General features: G+C 40.0%; 2 protein-coding genes across 10 annotated transcripts in view; both read right to left on the reverse strand.

The window, feature by feature from the left end:
• PITPNM2 (phosphatidylinositol transfer protein membrane associated 2) overlaps positions 1–3,039 on the reverse strand; it is a 133,656-nt gene extending 130,617 nt beyond the window's left edge. For 7 of the 8 annotated variants that reach the window (XM_082773955.1, XM_082773961.1, XM_082773963.1 and 4 more), the window contains exon 1: positions 2,761–3,039. The gene's annotated coding sequence lies outside the window, so the exon portion shown is untranslated. Of the gene's footprint in view, positions 1–990; positions 1,127–2,760 lie in introns of those variants that run through there. The other variant, XM_082773956.1, reaches the window with a different exon arrangement.
• A 1,899-nt stretch (positions 3,040–4,938) lies between these two features.
• MPHOSPH9 (M-phase phosphoprotein 9) overlaps positions 4,939–20,433 on the reverse strand; it is a 28,339-nt gene continuing 12,844 nt past the window's right edge. For both annotated transcript variants that reach the window (XM_082774554.1, XM_082774553.1), the window contains exons 9-24: positions 20,096–20,221; positions 18,833–19,269; positions 17,799–17,957; positions 16,598–16,685; positions 15,636–15,851; positions 14,713–14,760; positions 14,276–14,340; positions 12,466–12,567; positions 11,652–11,789; positions 11,055–11,230; positions 10,116–10,280; positions 9,678–9,798; positions 8,786–8,889; positions 7,704–7,915; positions 7,096–7,164; positions 4,939–6,456 (exon numbers count right to left, since the gene is read on the reverse strand). In XM_082774554.1, the coding sequence (XP_082630680.1) occupies positions 6,355–6,456; positions 7,096–7,164; positions 7,704–7,915; positions 8,786–8,889; positions 9,678–9,798; positions 10,116–10,280; positions 11,055–11,230; positions 11,652–11,789; positions 12,466–12,567; positions 14,276–14,340; positions 14,713–14,760; positions 15,636–15,851; positions 16,598–16,685; positions 17,799–17,957; positions 18,833–19,269; positions 20,096–20,221 (2,328 nt within the window). In that variant the 3' untranslated portion in view covers positions 4,939–6,354. The remainder of the gene's footprint in view (positions 6,457–7,095; positions 7,165–7,703; positions 7,916–8,785; positions 8,890–9,677; positions 9,799–10,115; positions 10,281–11,054; positions 11,231–11,651; positions 11,790–12,465; positions 12,568–14,275; positions 14,341–14,712; positions 14,761–15,635; positions 15,852–16,597; positions 16,686–17,798; positions 17,958–18,832; positions 19,270–20,095; positions 20,222–20,433) is intronic.

Raw genomic sequence — 20,433 nt, forward strand, 5'->3', positions numbered from 1 at the left:
TAAGCACGAGGAACAACTAATGATTTTAGCAGAGTTATTTCAGGCTACTGTCAGCAAGAGCCTCGGAGTTCACTATTTAGACATCACTTTTGACCCTTTCTGCCAAGTTACTTAAAAATATTGTTAAAGGATACCAGAAATTTGTTTACTCAAACCATTACTGTTTCCTGAACACAGATGCAAGAAAAAGTTATATTAAGAAGATAAACAGCTGCTACTGTATGCTGTTTAAATGGCAACAAAAGCATCTAAGGGCCATAAAGGGAATAGTAAGGGAATTAAAACGCGTTTTTATGCATGAAGATGGCTAACATCCGTACATTCATTAAAGTGGTATCAACCATGCTTTTAATTAAAAGTTAGTGACAGAAACTTAAATATGATTAATGAAATCTAACAGCCTACCAGAAGCCTGCTCTATCAAAAGCAAGAAGCACAACAAGCGGCGTTTTCAGCCCTTGCTCATTTCCCATCCCTCTCAGAGATGCTGCCACAAGCAGAACATATCGCAAGGACGACAAAGCAGCATTCCTGTGAAAAACAGCAAGCTAGGACAAGTCTGCAACCACGCTTTCATGCTTGGTCATTCCTAATTTTGTGTATCCCAGGGAGGCGTTTCAGGTAGCGAGCAGCCCAGGGCCAAGCCGAGGAGCTGGTGACCTGTCAGAATAGGCAGCTACGCAGCCCTCTCTCGAACGTCTCAGGCACGAGGTCTGCAAAGGACAGGAAAGGCTGTCCTACAAACACCAGCCTCCTACTCAACAGTGGAAAAAATCACTCAGAAGCCAGCGCTGAACTCTGTAACACAGTCAGACTTCTTGTGTTACTCGGGGGCACAACACAGTCACGACAAAAATAAACTACACGATAAAAATACAGCGCAAGCAAAAAGACAAGGCATGGGGAGGGAATCAGTACGCCAAAAGGAGCCCTACAAACCACGTATGTTTCAACACAAGACCAAACCACTGCTCATTTAAGTCACAATACCTGTGAAAGCTGAGCTGTGACCACTGTCCTACTGAACTCCTGTCCCGTGCAGAGCCAAGCATTTGCAGATTATGTCTTCAAAAGACTTAAGATGTTTTTTGGCACCACATTATCTACTTTGCTGCTTCCCAGAGCACACAGAAGATGGAAGTTCTTACTTCAGAGCGGTTATTAGCAGAGGAAGAAGTTGTTTTTGTGTGGTTTTTCTTTTTAAATGCACAATTTGAATAAACTTTGTCTCAACCACAGCGTTTCAACCTAAAGCGTTGATCGGACTGCGTTGCGTGGCTGACTGCACAGGGCACTGCTCTGCACCAGGAGATGGGCTCCTCTCCTCGCTCCTGGCTCTGCTCGCGATGCTGCAGCCCAGCACGCACCTCGGCACGCTCCTCTGTGCTTCTGCTTCTTCAGTGAAGCAAGAGGGGTTGGGGAGGTGAAGGAAGTGACATTAACCCTCCTGCAGCTGGGCAGGGAGCGAGAACTGCTCATGCTGTAGTCTGCTGGCACGGGGCAGCAACGAATGCTCCAGAACCAAGCCCAGGGTTGTTGAGGGGCACCAACACCGGGCCCTTTTTGTCAGGTTGAGCCCTTTTTGTCAGGTGGAGAGGCACCAAGGGACCGCCAGGCCCAGCAGCCTCCCAGCAGAGAGCTCCCTTCTTGCAGCCCATCATCTGGCTACAGAACAGCACCGCTGCTTGTTCCGAGGGGAAAACCTCTCCCTCCCACCCTCTCCGGTGCAGACACCGCCTCAGGAGCCTGCCCGATGTCCCCAGCAGTTCACTGACCACCGGGGGTGCCTAAGGCCCAAAAACCCATGAGGATTTTTGCGGGCTCTACCTCAGAGGTGTTCCTCCTGCACGGCTGCTGCAGGTCTGGCCCCTGCTCTCCTGAGGCAGACCCCACAGGCAGAGGCCGGCCTGGGCAGCGCCTTCACCCTCCCCTCATGGCAAAACTGGGAGGTTGTGGGGCTGCCACCACCCTGCCCCTACCCCACGATACCTGGTAACTAAATTCAGGTAGATTCAAGCCCAGGTGAAGTGCTAATTGGGAAGCCAGGATGAGGAGGGCCATGGCCAGAGCGAAGCACCTCACGGGGCGTGCTATGGCCTCGTGCCTGGCGTGCTCGAGGGCTGCCCTGACACCCAGCACGGCTTCGTGCCACCGTGCTGAGGGTGCCCCTCAGCTGAACGTGGCAGGGGGATGGTGGCCGGGGGCTGAGGAGAAGGGAGGCTCCAGCACTGAGGGGAAGGCTGGGGCACAACCCAACCGCCCTGATGTGCCAGAGACCGCGTCCAAGCAAGGTTACGCTCGCTTATCAATTTCACGTGAAACAACCGCCAGCCGAGGCACAGCGCTGCTATGGCTGCAGCGCCAGGCGCATCCCTCCCCTCTCCTTTATCCCAATATTGGGGAAACTTTCCCCACCCAAGCACCCCCCTGACCGCAGGAGGCGACCGAGGCGGCCCAACCCTGCCCATCCCCGTCCCCAAGACCCCGCGGCACCCCCGGGAGCCCCCGGCCGGGCACCCCGCGGCCCGCAGGGGCCGTTCCTCCACCGGCTTCCTCAGCCCCACCGAGGCCCCGGGGAGGAGCCGAACCCAACCCAGCCACCCCAGCCCCTGCTGGGGGGGAAGAGGCTGCAGCCACCCCCGTGGGGCCCGGCCTTTTCCCTCCTCACCCTCCCTTCTCTTCCAACCCCCCCCTCCCGCAGCGAGGCACGGCCCCGCTGCCCGCCAGGTGCCGGTGCCCCCACCCCGGTCCCTCACGCACCGGCTGCTCCCGGCCGCGGTTCTCGCTGCGGCTCGGCGACTGCCTACGGGTCTCTGCGTGCCGACATGCCGGAGCTCCGCTGGCATAATCCCCCCCCAACACACACACACACGGCGAGGGTGGGCCGGGAGCAAGCAGCAGCGACAGCGGCGGCGGCGGCTTCTGGCTCGGCTCTGCTCCTTCCCTCACCCGCCGTGGAGCTGGCGAGGGGGGGAAGAGAGGCGGGCGGGCGGGCTCGGTGCTGCGGGGCGGGGAAAAAAGGCGAAAAGCCTCAGCCCCCCCCCCCCCCCAGCCCCTGCACCCTTGCTCCTGCCGCACGGTTTGCTTCTTCTTCTCCCCGGCCCCAGCCGTGCCCACCCGCCGCGGGGAGCCGCCACTTCCTTCGGCGGGCCGGAGCTCCCGCACGCCGGGCGGCTGGGGGGGGGGCGCCGCCTGCCGGCCGCGGGGAGCCCCGAGCCGCCGGGACTGGGGGGCGGACACACCAAGGAACGCGGCCCTTAGGGCTGGGGGTTACACCTGGGGTATCGGGCCCTTCAAAAGCCGGAGGGAAAAATCACGGTTTTGACAATGTCTGGCGTTCGGAAATCTCGGAGAAACGGCAGCAAAAAGGGGGTGGTTTAACTTTGAAGGTGTTGTCACCCGTCTGATTTTTTTAAGGGTGCGTCGCTTCTCCCTGCTGCAGGTGTAAGGTATCATCAGTAACCAGCCTGTTGGTCAGCGCTGGGTAATTCCGAACTCATCAGCCTCAGCTGCCATCAGCTTCATGCTTTGGTCTCAGCCTCGAGGACTTGCACACATCTCATCAGGACCTGCTCCCAGGGCTGCTCCATCTCGGGTCCCACCCCTGGAGGTTACCCGTGCTCCTGGGTGCCCAACATATTGGCCTTAGTTTCTTTTGCAAGGACTACCTGCATTGCCACTGTAAATTCTAATCAATTTTTTATTTACTAAGAGATAAAGTTCCCAGTGGAAGGCAGATCATAACTAAAGTTATCAATGGTACAGAAACGTGTTTTTTTTTTTTAAAAAGAAATGTTTTCTATAGAAGGGGACAAATAAGAGACTATTTTCCAAGAGTTAAAGAGTTAAATCTCAATAAACGTTACTACTCCTGCAACTCTCATCACAGAGAAACTATGGATAGAAGGGCTTGCGAGGTCAGTCCGAGACTGAAAAAAGCTGAAGATCTGAGCAAAACCTAGTAGGGTCAAAATGGTGATGAATGTCTACATAGCTGAGAGGTGCCAGATGGAAGAATGCAAGAGGAAGACAAAGTCCTGCTCAGAAGAAGCCTAAGTTTCTGCTTCTCTAGGCCTTATTTGTCCCCAGCTATGGAAAGAGACAATACGGTTGTGTTCAGGCAAAGCACTTTGAAAGGGCTTAAAATTTAAAAATTTAAAAAGACATTATCCAGAAGAGTGCACAGCAAGTGCAGTCATATTTTCCAAACGTGCCCCACTTTTTTTTTTTTTTTTTTTGTAGTGCTTCAGGTCTGATTTTCAGAAGCACTAAGCATTCAGGCCTCCCACTGATTTAATCTGGAACTGCAGATTCTCTGCCCCTCTGAAGAATCAGGCTGAAGGCACCATACTGAAACAGGTCACCCTAAGCCAGACATTTATTTGAAAAGGTTGTCCTAGAAGTTTACGAAGAGCAACACTTAGATATTATTTTTTCCCTTCAGTGTTATAATAGAACAGAAATAGCCTAAAGAGCTCCAACAGATGGAGGAGGACTTTTGATTAAAAAATAAATTCTGACTCACACTTCAGTTTTCTGGATGTAATAAAAAAGTACATGAATATGAATAGCACTGGAGAGAATGGAGTGAAAGTAAAGGGAGGTTATAAGGAAAGGCACTGAAAGAGCTGAACCGATTTACCTGCTTGTTTCAAATGCTTGTCAGGAAAGTTCTGTTTGTTTTTGCTGCAGTGTTGATGAAAGAACAAGACCATTAATGGACCCACGCTAAGTTTTCTAGTGATGGGTTCCTTGTGAAAAATGCTGCTTTTGAAGGATACTTCTAAATTCTGCCTGTTAATAATTTAAAATGGTGTGAAAAAAAACTTGTTCAGCTAAATACTGGAGTTACACTGGGAAGTCACTTTTTTTTTTTCCCCTCCCTCAACCCCTCTTTTGAGGGAAAATGTTAATTAAGAATATGAAATACCATGAAAATTCTGAATCTATTGGTGTAGCCAGGAAGTATATTCAAGCAAGTCATCTCCAAGCATTCAGGCCCAATTTTAACATTTTAGAGTAAAAGGGAAAATGAGTAATTAGCATCCTTGACTTCTCACCAATTCTCATCCTATATTAAAAGCAACCCACATGGCAGAAGTGGAGGCAAAAAACACTTTATATAAAAAAAATAAAAAGACTGTGCATGGGTAGGACAGTTCTTCATTAAATATCTTAAAACAAAAGCGCTCTAATTTTAGAAACAGACCTTCACAAGCTTCCTTTATGACAGCTATTCTGGCCTTTCCACTGCAAAATAATCACATAATTGGTGGCTAAACATCTTGAACAAGGACAGAATTTGAAACACACAATATGATTAAAACCTACATTATCGCTGATGTAATATCCCAGAACCTATTATTGTTCTTGGGCTAGAGGAAAGAATCTAATTAAACATTTATTTAATATTAAAATGCAAACTAAAATATCAATGTTGAACAGTAATTCAACAACATGCCAGCTAGCAAATACATATTTTTCACCAAGAAAAATGCATGTATGGTCACAAAAATAGCTTGGATTTCATTTGGAAATGCGTGCTTGTAACTGCGGTCAGAACACTGGCATGGCACAAAACCCCAAACTAGCATTTTAAAACAGGAGCTGCAGTTGGGTAGTTACACGTCCCGCGGTGTCGGCTGGAGTTGAGCTGCTCGGTGGGAGGTAAGCTGGCCGCTGTCAATCTCACGAATCCTGGTCCTCGTGATATCAAAGAATTACTCCCTGAACTGTTGGGAGACACCAAATAATTTAGAGCAGTATTTTACAAAGGTAGCCAGAGGCGGCCAAACTAGCAAAACATATACCGATTTGCAGCCAGCCAGCCATAATGAAAGTATTCCTCACAGTTGTTTGTCACAATGGAAAAATATCCAAGTTGTAAGACTTAAAAGAAAAGGATTTACCATATAGCAGCGGTTATAACACTGGTAATTCATGTTGCCTTTTGTATGAAAATTCAAAATTTACTATTAGCTATATTTACAACATAGCATAGATATTTATAAAATGGTGAGGAAAATGAAGTGCAAAAAAGATAACACGGTCATTTTCCAAAAACAAGCTGCCTTTTAGTTTCTTCTTATTATACATTGAATATCATTATTTAAAAATAATTAATATTTCTAAAAATATTACAATACAGGATAAACATCAATTTCTCAACGGTAACAAAAATATGTTTAAAATATAGGTGGCTGTTTGAAGTACAAAATATTGCTGTGTGTAAAGGGTAACAGTTGTAAAACTACTATTTAGGGTTTATAAAAATACAAAACAATTCTGCATTTACTGAGTGCATAATTATATATTAGTGCAAAAAAAAGCTTATTTGAATTCAAGAGTGAATTGTCAAAGATTTGCAGAGGTACGTAAAACATGAAATCTTTTCAGAGTCATGCGTATTGATCCCAAATCCCTGTTAATCCTTTCCAAGCGATCTTCCAGGGCTTCCTAGCAGTTAAAGAAAAAGAAAGGGGGGAAAAAAAAGGATTTAATAACATACAACAAAATCCAGTGATCCTTCTAAAATTAATATACTACTGTTATTCCTTTAGTATCTAGTAGTATTTTTAGTATCCTTTCTGATATTTTGCTATCATATTCTGTTAGCATCTAAAAACTAGAGCCAGACCTATAGATTTCTCATATTATTTTTTAATGTGTGTGTGTGTGTGTGTGTATTTGTGGGTTGTTGACTTTTTTTTCCTCCTGCTGCTCCCATTCCTTTTTTTTTTGGCTTGGGCATTCGGAGTCACACCAATAAAAATATATAAACATATAACTATTATTTTTTGAATTATTGTCATAAATCACACTAACTTACACCTTTTACAAGATAATTCAGAGTGCATTTATGATTAAATTGATGTAAATTCCCCATTATCTTTTAATGCTTCAAAGTCTAGAGACAACGTTTTAAACAGATTTGCAATTCAGCCATATTCAGGAACAACTCTCAGTGGAAAGGTAAAATTCCCATAGTAATTGCACTTATATCAATTTCAAAATTTGAACTTTCATCTAAACTATGTGTCCTCAAATTGTGGAAGAGCAACTGAAGAGAACAGTTGTAGGTAAAAGTTTTTGCACCTGATTTAATCTTGCTTGCAAAGTCATTCTTCCAGCAGAACAAGGAATTCGACTCAATGCAGCCTCAATCTAATAACAGAAAATATTTCAGATGTAAATTAGAGCCTCAAGAGCCAATATAAGCCTTCCTAATTAATCTTACAGAGAGGTGAGCTACATAAGCCACAGATACATGTCCAATGTTGTTCTTAAACAACAACTTATGTTACCATAACACAATGCCACACCAAACTAATACAAAAGTTAATCGTAGAAGTAGACACTCAAGGAGCATTTTGAAGAGAACACTCTTAGTTGCCAAAATAACCTTCCTGGTTTGAAAGGCTGAGTTAAGCTACTGTCCATTAAAGAAGAAAGAAAATTTACTCCAACCCTTCCATCCACACTGTGTTCAAGTTAAAATGACTCTCCTTTAACAAAGTTGGAAACAGTAAAGGACTATAGTGTCAGAAGCAGAGCAGTGAATGATAATGGCACGTTCCCACATTAACGATGGAAATTACGCATGAACTTCAGCCATGCATGGGGTAGGTAATACAGCTATACCCCTCACCTCTCATACAATAACTATGTTTAGTCACAACATTAAAATAAAAAATCATCTTTGCCTGTTGCTTTTCTTGAGTCAGCTCATCAAAAAGCCTCTCTGTTTCAGCCAGAGTCTTCATCCTCGGTGCATACTTGAAGTCTCCCTCACAAGGTGACAGCAATGGCTCATAGTTCTGTGCTACGCTCCTCTCATCCCATGCTGTTGCCTTCTTCACTCCAGGATTGACAGATTCAGCACAAGAGCTGTGTCTGACACCTGAATGCTGCCTTCCTATCAACAAAACAGGTTGCTTTTATTTGTTTTGTAATTGTCTATTAAGTTATTAGATAGGATAGAAAAAGAAAACGAGAAAAAAATGAAAAAAAACAGGAACAGCAGTGTGATCTTGGAGGTATATAAAATGATAGGAAGTAGCAAAGCCTCATTAGCTTGCCTTAAGCAAACTTCCCAGAAGAATGCAAAACATTTGGATGGGTCATCTTTCAAGCAATCTTTATAACACAGCATATTTTTTTTTGTTAACAAACAGATTAATGTATTGTGCTCAACATTTCTAAATATCACCATGTAGACTAGCTGTCATGAAAACACCCATCTCAATAATTACATTAATAAAAACAAAAGCAGAACATTGTGACAAGAATTAGAAAATTAGAAAGATTTGGTTCAATCAATCATTTAAAAAAAATCTTAAACAACTGGCTTTATTATATTTACTCTTTCTGTTACTAAACATTGCATTACAGATAGGAATTTTATTAGTTTGACTGAGTGTGTACATCTTAATATAGACTCCAGTAAGATATGCATTGCATAACTGAGTTAAGCATAGGGAAACATATTGCCCTTCTTTCTCAATTTAATTATTTTTGTTTTTCTGTTGCGTTTGTGCACACACACATATACATAAAAATAAAATCCTGTATGAATGGTATTTCTCAGTCTACAGTAATAAGACAAGATATAGAGGATTTTTAGAAATTGAACCTTATGGAGTAACATGTCAGCTTTCTATTTAAACAGCTTTTACCAATGTGGAAGAAATTATGGTAAAAATGTTTCTGTTGGGAGATAAAGTACATTTTATAAACTCAAAAAAAGAAGTACAAAGAAACATTTTCCCCTGCTTTGGAGGATTACCTTCTGTATCATCTAGCGAGAGAAACTGGAGCCTTTTTCTTGGATTACTGTGCTGTAAAGTAGAGGCAGGACCAGTTTCCAGGTCATCTAGAAGTATATCAAATCTACAGAATGAGAAGCATGCAACAGTTATTCGCTAGAAATGATTTATCAACTGATGCAGTATTTAACCAAGATGGTTAAAGGTAGGAAATAAACAAATTGTTTAGAAAACAATTTCCATAGTAGTACCATGTCCCAATACACTCCCAACTGCACATTCCAAAATGCTTCATTCATGTGTCTTTCTTCTGGAATAGGCCAAACCATCACTCCCAAACATACTCAGCTCCCACACAGTCATTCCCAAAACCCAGAGTGGTGCTACACATTTCTTCTTCCTCATACATGTGTCCTACACTTTAATCTTGCAGCTAAGCGTGTTCTTTAAAAGTCTACAACCTTTACCAAGCAAAGACCTCTACAGAAATCATATTACATAGCTCGGTTACCAGAAAATGCATCTTCTAACATGCTTATAAATGACGCAATACGTAGATACTAGTTTCAACTTTTATTTACATTTCCTGATAAGCTGCCTGTAAATCTGGACTTACTCCACAAAACAATTCTTTTATAACCTTTTTGTCACCGATCAATGTCATTGCAACATACGTAACAATAAACACAACACTTCTCCTTGGTAAACGCTAGATTACAGAAAGCATTCCAGATTTTTCTCGCCATGTTTTAAGAAGTAAAACTTAGGTTTATGTTTAGAAATCTTCATATGACTCAGATTTTCCACAACTTTTTAGATGAACAAAAACCAGCAGGAACAGTATTAAGCCTGCATAAACATACTGCTGCTATTACAATCATCAGAACACAATTGTATTCACAAAATTCATACCTTGTCACTGTGTTTTCATTTTTGCTAAGCAAATGGCTAAATCCAGGAGAGAGGTTTTCTTTTGGAGATCGTTTTGGGCTGTACGTCACAGACACTGGCGCCAACATTATCTCTCGTCTTGCTGTGAGAGACAAAGTACATTCAAGTACCTAAAATTCTCTCTGCGCAGTATTTCCCATTCATGTGATCTTATGTTTACATCTTTAAAGAATGCTTGTCAAAGCTATGTGTTTATTTAAATTATATGAAAAGGTCAACACAATACAGAAAAATGAAATTACTGTGTTTTCTATGATTTTAGAGCTTTTTTCCATATTGTCTACTAGAATAATGCAGAAATCATACTTTTATTTTTCTTTCTTCTAGAGCAGCCTTCCATTACTTATATACCTTGTGTGCATGCAAAAAATATGAACCAAACTTCAGAAGAGCACTTACTTGGAGTATTTGATTTCCTGTTTGAAGGAGGAAGGGAGGATGACCTCTGGCCACAAGGGGAGCTGTACCGTTTTGGTCTCTGTTGGTCTTTACCTTTCTCTGGGGATCGGTTAGCAATGCAAGAAGTTTCAACAAATCCAACTGTTTGACGTCGAGTTGTTGCTTCTAATTAAAAATAAAAAGCGACTACATCAATCAATACTTTTTTGATACAAGAACTCACAAATACTCTCTTGTACTCAGCTTTTACAACAATTGCACTTAGACTGCCTCGTGCAAACATTTGCGCTGTTTTACTTAAGACTCATTTCCTGCCCATCACATTCACGAAATAGTTTCACTAACTTATGAGAAAGGGTGCTTTGCAGCACAAGGGAAATATGATGTTAAATAACAGACAACGAAAAGCAGGATAAAAGCTTATTTTGGTTAAGAAGCTTGGAGTACCCGCCTGAACCAAGACCATAAGCATTTAAGAATGACTCGATGTTTTGTAACTACAAGGCTTCCCAAATCAACATTATTAGAATGTCTCAGTGCAGTTCCACAATACATATGCCAGCTTTCATAATAACATTCTGATACAGCACTATGGGAACAAAACTAAAATGGATTTAGAGCCAGCCAGAATTCTGTTAGGACTCCATTAACTGTTTATAAATACTACGTTATTCTTAGAAAAAGGACATCAACTACTCTCTAGCTTGAGACCTAACAGCAACCTTTGCATTCCTTCTATTTTAAACAAGCCCCTTAGCTGTATCATTTTGAATTTTCTTAGGAAAACTCCAGAAATTTGCATACTAAAAACCACATTCATTTCACCCCATCACTGAAGATGGATGACCTTTCATGATGAGAACAAAACCAAAAGACATGCAAACAAAGAAAGGCCCATAAAGACAAGCTTAGGAATATAAAAGTAAATTAAAAAATTACTAGCTGATGAGTCTTCTTTTTCTGTCTGTGTACCCCAATCTTTAAAAGCTTTTCCTTCTCCAAGTTCTTTGAAGGCTTTTATAATTGGTGCTTCTGACATCCCATTTTCTTTCTTTTCAATTGAGTTTGTTGAAGAGTCTTCCTGTGAGGAGTCTTTTTCAGGAGGAGAATGATGCCTTAAAGAAAGAAGCAGGAAGAAAGATCAATTTTTCCAGCTTTATTTCAGCAATCCAAATGCAAGCTGAACAGAAAAAATGGGAGAAATTTATTTTGAGCTTTACAGTTGCCAAAGCAAGATTTTTAGAGTTGTTCTTAATTTCTGCCAAGAACCTCACACAATTGTGTTACAGACAATCCAAGAATCCAAAATATGAGATAAGCTTGATAATTTGACATCTTCTTCAAAGTAAACAAATACTGACAGAGGCCTTAGCAACTTCTGAGGAAGAAGGTAAACTACCGAGAAATGAAACTACACCTGAAGCTTTGCACTAGCAGCAAAGTCTGGAAATAGGAATCTGGTCAATTTTGAATAAAATTATGTTTTAGAATTGTTCAACTTCACATCACATTGGAGACTGAAGGAAACCTGCTCACCTTGAAGGAATATAGGTTTCTTCTAGTCTGTTGTCTTTCGGGCTTTCCTGGACTTCCAAGGGCTGGCCAGTGAAGATTGAATACTCTGCTCCTGGTATCAGCCACTTTCGCCTGCTGACATCAGGAGTTGCCAACTTGCTGTGGGAACAAAAAACAAACAAACAAACAAAACCTCTGAATTATGAATGGTTTTGAATTTTTCTTGAAAAAAAAAAAAAAGTATTACTTATTTGTTCTACTTAGAATCAAATAACAAATATACAATAACTTTGTAAATACTGTAGAAAAATAGCAGCTTTTCGGGTCTTTAAGACATAGAAGCACCAAAACAGAAGAGAGACCAACTTCTAACTTCTTTAACATACATTCACAATCCATACCGGAGTATGCATTTTAACTGAACTTCCACACTACTCACAGCATACCCGTACAAACTATAGTTAGAAAAATAAAAAGCAGTAATGAGCCTCTTAAAACAAAGACGTAAGGGCATAAAGAAAACTTATAAAGTCTAATTGGACTATTAGATTTTATTCCCAAGATCTTTGCTGAGCATGGAAATCTCTATTCAGCTTAGCAACTGAGACCAGTCTTCATGTAGGAAGACTAGAGACAGTCTGCCAAATAACACGTGTGTTATCTGATTATTATTTTTTTTTAATAATTTCTTGGCATATGAAGTCTTGGGATTACATCACATGTGCTTAATCCAGTTTAGCCTATGGACTGACATCTTTATACATTGTTACCCAAAACACATTAAAGTATTCTAAAGCACGTGACCTGTTTTCATATTATTGGAACATTCACTTACTTGGCACAAGAGGTTCTTAAACGACTTTCAGTAATATGGCGAAGTTTCAACATATTTTCATGTTCTACCTGCTTGAGCTGAGCTTCAAGTTTTGAAATCGTCCTAATGGAAAAGTAGCAAAGATGCATAAGATGATTTAAAATATATAAAGAGACATCATATTTCCTGGAGTTTACTCATTTTTATTCAGATATCCTGAGTAGAGCAGAAGAACAAGAATAACTATGAGATTTCTATCTATCCATAAATACGTAGATAAATATGTGTTTGTATTCTAAGTCAAATAGGTTAGGTGACCTAGCTAGAAAGACAAGACCAGGAGATACTGCTGTGGATCAAAGCGTCCAACTCCTAGGGGCTTTGGGAGAGGCAGACAAATGTTTTTCCTCTTTGAAATGAGGAATCTACGCAAAGGACTCCCTGACTGATTTTAGTGGGTGGCTCCTTCTCCTGTGTGTCACTCAGGTTAACTGCCAATCTGCTGCTCATGCAGCCCACATCTTCAGTGCAATACAATTTTAGGCATTCGCTGCTTGGAGAATAGAAATACAGGGTTTTAGAACAGGATGTAAAAATTGCTTTTTTCCACTTTATGAGTATGGAATGATCCCTAGCTAGCAGCATCAACAGTCAGGCAGGAAAAATAGAAGCACTAATAGAAATACCACACTGAACTTTCTTTCACACTCTCTTTATTTCCTCAACAGTACAATAAAAATTGAAGGCAGTGTATTTTTGGCTCCTTTCTACTCCTTCCTTAAATTCTTGCTATTCATTCTTTCCATTCTTCTTCTTTAAAAATCAGGTGATCTGAGTAACAAAGGATTGCAACACATATGCCTGAAAATGCATTTGCTTTTTCTTATTTTAGTTTTAACTTTACACAGGTTAATGCTTGGTTGCTATGACATTTGGAATGGATTTTGAGGTGAACTTGTAGCCACATTTCTAGAAGAATCATCAAAAACTATGCACAAAAAAAATAATATTTCTAACAGTCTTGGTTTCAGCTGCTCATATAAAACAGGAAAGGAAATAACAGCACATGCCCCCAGAAAAGCACTGAGGGAGATGAACGACATCACACCTCACCCCACTGCAGTTCTACAATGCCTGCCCTAGAGCCCTCTCAGAAGTCCTCTCCTCCCACACATCTCCAAACGCCACTGAACAACTATGCTGTTTTACACCCTTGATTAGGAGTAGCTGAGAAATCCCAAACTGGAGGACACATCCATAGCCATAAAACTCTTGATGGTCACGACTGTTGCCTAGTGCCTGCCCAGAAAGCATAAAGCTCAATACGTATCTGTTCTCCCAACCACAAGACAGATCCAGGCTTCCTGAGGGACATCCATAGCAGGTATTATTTCTGCTATATATGGAACACTTTCTGTCCTTTATTCACATTCAGGAGCCATAATCTCAAATAGTGGACTCCTGTCAGCATCCTCACTCCTAAAAACCTGCATAGAGACTGCTAAACTGAAGATGGGGGCTCCTGAGGAAACAACTTTGGTAGCAAAAGCTTGAGCAGCAGACCAGACTGGCTGGGTTATCTGACTGACAACAGAGAGGAAGCAATTGCTCTCACTGGAAGAGGTTGTGATCAAGGAAGTAAAAACACACACCACATTTCTTAGAAAAAAGAAGATTCTTCATATTTGTGCAAAGCCGCATAAAGCAACATGAAATACTTCATAAGATGTAATTAAGATTGCAAATATACAGACTTGATAGTCCAGGACTAAAAGTCTGGGCCACAGGCTGTATTTCATATTGTTAAAATAGTAATAACATTCACATTTACCTTTTCAAATCAGAAATCTGGGTGTTTGCGTCAAGCAATTTGTTTTCAGTTGCATTTAATGTATCCTACAAAGTACAAAAGGAAAAAAGTAATAAGTCTGGAAACTACATAGTGTCTACAGAAGAAAAACAATAACTTAGATCTTGAAAATAATACATTAAATATGCCTTCCTATTTGAAATAGAGTTCCATTACATTTCTTCGGCTTTGACTTCACAGTATTTTTGCTGTCTACAACTAGAACACAATATACTCTAAACTCATTCTTTTTCCCTTTTCAGGGACTCTGAAGATGCAGTAAAAAGCTTTCAGCAAAAAGATATATGGATCTTTCATTTTGTCTTTTTCCTAAATACTTGTGTTAAGTCAGTTAATTCTACAATACATTACAACAGATTTTACCAGCTTGGGTTTTTAATTAACTAGTGCATACTTACCTTTACTCTTTCATGTTCTTTTCCAAGGGACTCATATTCTCCTAAAAGCTAAAACAAACAAAAAAACAAGCACATATGAAGAGTAAACATAACTAACATTTTTGTTGAGTGCTATAAAATAAATTACTTATCTAACATGCTTATAAGCACTATGGGATATACAGAATGCATTTAAATATTATTTGTTAAGTTCTAGCATCTTCTAATCAGAAAAAAAGTTATAGAAGGGACAAGAAATACATGCACAACATATTTCTTATTGTCCTATAATTTATCTTTAAAAGGAACTGAAGAAGCTGAAGTAGAACTCTTCACGGAACAGTAGAACTTTTTCCTGGCTTTAAAGTTGACTTTGTATTTGAGGTTTTATTTGGAAAATAAATAAATAAATGAAGGATTTAAAGCATCATGTTTCTTTTCCTCCTAGTACCCATTTTCCCGAAACGAATCAAACATTCCATAAAGCTGTTACTGAAGAATCAGAAGAACAATCACTTTGATTCAGTCTAAAATTATACATAAAATTAACAGTGATGACTTACAAAAGAGATTCAGTCCATTCCACATAAACTCAGGAGAACAAAAAGTAACTTGTTCTGAAATTATTTTCTACAATACCTCTACAAAAAGATGAGCTAATAGTACAAAGTAATAAAATACCTGAGAAAGGCTACAGCAAATGTTACCACATCACGTACATAATCGCTGCCTTAAATAACTGTTTTTAAATATCTATCAAGTCTGTAGTATAACCTAACACCTAGCCTACAAAGCAGTCTACAGAATATTTCTGTTCCCTCAGATGCGCATTAAGTCTTGGAAAACTACTCAGAGTATGTATACCACTGCAAAAACACCCAGGACTTGCTGTGTTAGTAAGATGCAATGCAACTGTAAAAATCATTTCACATTTTCTTACTTACATTTTGAAACATTTTGTTTTCTTCTTTTAACCTTGCATTCTTATTATCGGATAATTTATAAGCTTTTTCAAATGCTTCCTCTAGATCTTTAAGCCTTGATTTTAGTCTACTGATTGTGTTATCCTTCTCTTTATTATTTGTGCGCATTTCTTCAATACGTTCCTGTAAAACCTTGGAAGTATTACTAACAGCATAAAAACGTTCTCTCCAATCTGTCTGTAGAAGAAAAACAACATTAATTATAATGCTTACCTTGCAGATTTTTAGTTCAGAAACTAAAATCATCTAAACAGAATAGCTCATCAACAAACGTACAAGATTATGCGCATTTCTGTGAGGTATATTCATTTTATATGACTTAAAACATCTAGAGGTTACACCTCCAATCCCAACTTCTTGTCTTGCTTCCCAGCAAAGAAAAATGTCTAAAAGGTGGAATGAATTAGTCTCTCCAGGCATTTAACTTCCATGACAGAATGCCCTGTTCTTTCATCAATAAATTCAACTATGCAGTCATAAACAAACAGGTCTGACCTAGCCAGAAAGGCTGTATAAGTACACTTAAACAGGTAATATTTTTGCCCCAGTGCAAATGAGATTTCCTCTTAATTACACAGCTCTAATTAGAAATCAAAAAGGAAGTAATTAGATTTTTTTTTTAATTGATTCTGGTTTAGAGTGAGACATCAGAAACGAATGACAATATTTAACTATTAAACTTCATTTGGTCCCTATAAAGGATTGTTTATAAACAAAAGTGATTATGATTCAAGCAAGGAGCCTTCAGAAACACGGCTAGGAAAGTCGCCTGTGTAACATACTGGCTGATGTTGTATTAAGAGAAAGGTTGAAAATAAAATACAGAAATACAGATTAGCTTAACAATGAATAAGTACATTCTCTTACCCTTTTAGTTAAAAAGCAACTTGAATTAATATATGTCACCACAAACATATACTTACCACTTGCTTTTCTAGCATATTATTCTTATTTTCAAGGGCTTTTATGCGAGCGCTTGCTTCATTCAGAGCTGCATCTAGTTGGTCACACCTACATGGAAAAGAGAGATAAAATCAAAAATCTCTTAAGCTTTCAAATAATAAATCTACCTTTTATAGGTGCCTTTCCTTCCTCCTTTCCCCTCTAATTTTGGTACCCAGCCTGGGACCTCTTCCCATACTCTACAGCTGTTGCAGTGAGCACCCAGCACCTCTGCACAGAAAGGCTGCGGTGCTCAGAGGGCAAGCAGCAAAGTGGGAACATTTGCTCAGAACCATCTGGAGTCTGTGCACAAGAGCTCCACGACCAGAAGCAGCTGAGAGGCACCAGAGTGGAGTTCCACTTGAGCTAATTGATGATGCTGTGTGATAATTAATGACTGAAAGCATACCACAAGCTTCTTGTAACTCAGTAAATGACTGCTCAGAAGTCACTTTTAATAGGTAGAACCCACTACTGCTAAAAGAGAAGTACGGAAGAGACCCAGCTACCCACACAGTTTTTTAATTACTCCGAACGCCATAAATTTTGCAAAGTATTTTAACTGTCTAAATTTTTAATATGTATTTTGACTGGCAGTAATGATATAAAATCACATTGAACTTCTACAGCAGTCACCCAAGTGGCACCAAGTACACAGGTGAGGCACACAGCCCCCGGCAGTAATATCTGGTCAAAGAGCACTGACTGGTAAATTGGCTTTATAAAGCTACCAATAAATTCAAGACTTTTCCTGTAACATCTGGAAACATCTGGTAGTTTTGACGTGAAAGATAAAGAGGGATGATGTTCACCAGCACAACAGGCAAGTACTATCTTATGACAGTGATACTTCCATTACAGATTGCTCAGGACTACCTCAGCCTGCCAGCCAACTGCTTTTGAGCAAAACTTATCCTACCTTCACCAAAAATCAGGTCAAACAAGACCTCTGGTCCAAACATCCCACTTATCACCTAACAGTCATTTTAAACCAATCTTAAAAAGATGCATTAAATAATGTAAAATGTGTGTTTAGTAGTAAAATATTAGTATCATAGATGCATGAAACATTCAGAATTGAGGAATGACTGACATTTCAAGATATTCTAAACAAGCATATGTAGTTTTTAAAGTAGAAATAATATCCTGTAACAGAGAAAGAAAAAGATGGATAAACAGTACCTGTCAGCAAGATTTTGATTGATTTTCTTCAAATCTTCAGAAGAAGCAGCTTTATGGCTTGCCTCTAGCTGCTGTTTTAAGCTATGTATCTCAGCATCATAGTAAGCTCGTAGATCAGCTATGTGTCGAGCATGTTTTTCCCTCAAGTTCTGCCTAATCCTATATTCAAAATTAAGAACAAAAAAAAGTTTCCAGCTATCAACATGACCACGCATTGCCAGCTACACTGACTCAGATGTAATGAACTCAGCACATCAATATCTCTTGCAGAGCTTTGTTACAGTCAAATTGAAGCAAAGGAAATTTGTCATCTAAAGCAGTGGTGTCAGACACCCAAGGCCGGCATGGAAGCATTCACATTAATAACACAAAGCTTAACTCCTTCTCTCCTTTTCTACCCAGCAGAAAATATGCACAAGAAATTAACCAGGAAACACACAAATTGAACCGTCTTGAAACAGTCAAGACCCTCTGCATAAGCCCTCACACATGGAATATATGCCACATTTGCTTGTCACTGCACAAATCACGAGAGCCTCAGTTGTGATTGGGGGATATTTATTTTTCCTAAGTACAGTAATTCTGGGCTTATCCTACCATTTGACTCTTAATTAGGAACCATACCTACGACAGAACTTTGAAATTCTCTACCTAAATCAACACCCTCATACAGCCTATGAATTAAGCATATACTTTTATTTTAATGTATAAACAGAAATAATAAAAATTAAAATATGGAAAACTGTTTTGTGTTCCAGTTAAGGCTCAGATATTCATGGGGATCAAGGAAGACAGTACAAACACCGTGCTTTAGATTAAATAGTATGGTCTCAAAGGCATTTATAACAAGTGGAAAATAACTGTTCTATCTCCATGCCATTTGTACTTCAGGAAGAAGAAAAAGAAAGAAAAAAAAGCAATGCCCAGCTACATTCTAAGCTCACAGAACGTGCATGTTTTGTTCATGTCACCAGTACTGTTCTTTCATGAAAGAACTAACTTAAAAAAAAAAAAAGAAAAAAAAAAAAACTTACTTTGACATTATCACAGGATCTTCAACAGATGCCACTGAAAGATTATATTCTGGTAAACTGTTGTCAGCACACTGAGTAACAGAAGATGGAGTTAGAGTTAATGTTTCTTCCTCCTCAGTGTTGAGTAAAATATCACTATTAGCATCGGTATATGCCATTGGAAAAGGACAGCTGGCCTTGTTTTCATTTGGAATTGCATGATTTTTCCAGAGGTCCAAATGCACAGCTCTGCTACCAGCAGGATATTTCAGGGAATCATCACACTGAGATGAATTGCTTGTCCGTGAAAAAGAGTCTGTATCACGATGACTTGAAAATCCAGGTTCTGCCATAGAGTCTGGAGAAAAAGGAGTAGTCTCTTCAGGAATATTGAAAAAGCAATGGCCTGGATTCTGCTGACCAGGTTTCATGTGCAGGGTTGGGTCCAACGTCAAGATCTAGGAAATAAGTTACAATACTAAAAAGAATTGTTTTAACTTTTGGTCGTGTAAATGGAATTAATCTGTATACATTAGTCATCTATACAATGTATTGCAGGAATTACACTGAATATTACTACGATTATTTGATATTGACAAGCAAGTGCAAAGATGGAGAAATCTGTAACAGCTCAGAAGATGATACATCTACCCAATGCTTGCAACGTGTGTTTCTCAGTTTCTGGTAGGAATAAATGATATATCCAGCATCTGTAGCTGTCCAGAAAATTTCAGCCATATATATAAACGAATTAGGATGTTTGCTTGCAGGCTACAGCAATAACATTGTGCAGTTACTAAAATCATTTTGTGGATTACATAAACAAGACAGTCACTTATTAGCCCCTGTGTAGCCTTGTACATTACATACATGAGGAAAATCTAAAGGCTATGTCCTGGATCTGGGTATGGAAACAGAATTAATAAAGAATACTTCCACAACCCGTGCTTATTCACTTTCTGAGGTGGAAGAAACTTGTCTTGTAGGAAATAATAAGAAAACCCTGCTTCTGCAACTGCAGTCCCATGTGCATTTCATCAGCTTCAGCAGATTCACCCCTGTGTCACCTTCAAGGGTGTGCTGCAAAGGTGCTCCCTCACCCAGAGTGTTCTCAGGGGTTCTTTTCAGCTGGATCCCCTCCCAGTCTGGCTCGTTGCACAGTTGCAAAAATTGCTGTTCCAGCACAGCACTGGAGGTGGCAGCAGGTGCCGATTAATGTGAAAGCAGCCTGTAAAACCTATCATATCTTCAAACTGAGATGTGGAACAAAGATAATAATGTTACCTCTGGTGGGTGACTTGACTGAGAAGAAGGCATAAAATTCATGTCTGGCAGCTGCTTGTTTTCCCTTTGTCTCTTCTGATAAATATCCTTCAACGACGATAGCTTCATTTCATCAGCAGAAGATGACTGAAGGAGGTAAAATTGCTACATTAGTCTTGCTGAACACAACCCTTCATCCCCAATTACTTTTTTTTTGGCTAATGAAACAGTTCAGAAAAAACAAAGGCTCTATTCAATGCACCCAATTTAAAGAACTGTCGTTAATGAGGCAAATACACCTTTAATACACTAGTTAATCTCTTCTTGTCTCTTACACCATTTCCTTTAGATGACAGAAG

The sequence above is a fragment of the Aythya marila genome, assembly GCF_965140915.1.
Source record: "Aythya marila genome assembly, chromosome: 17".
Taxonomy (NCBI): domain Eukaryota; kingdom Metazoa; phylum Chordata; class Aves; order Anseriformes; family Anatidae; genus Aythya; species Aythya marila.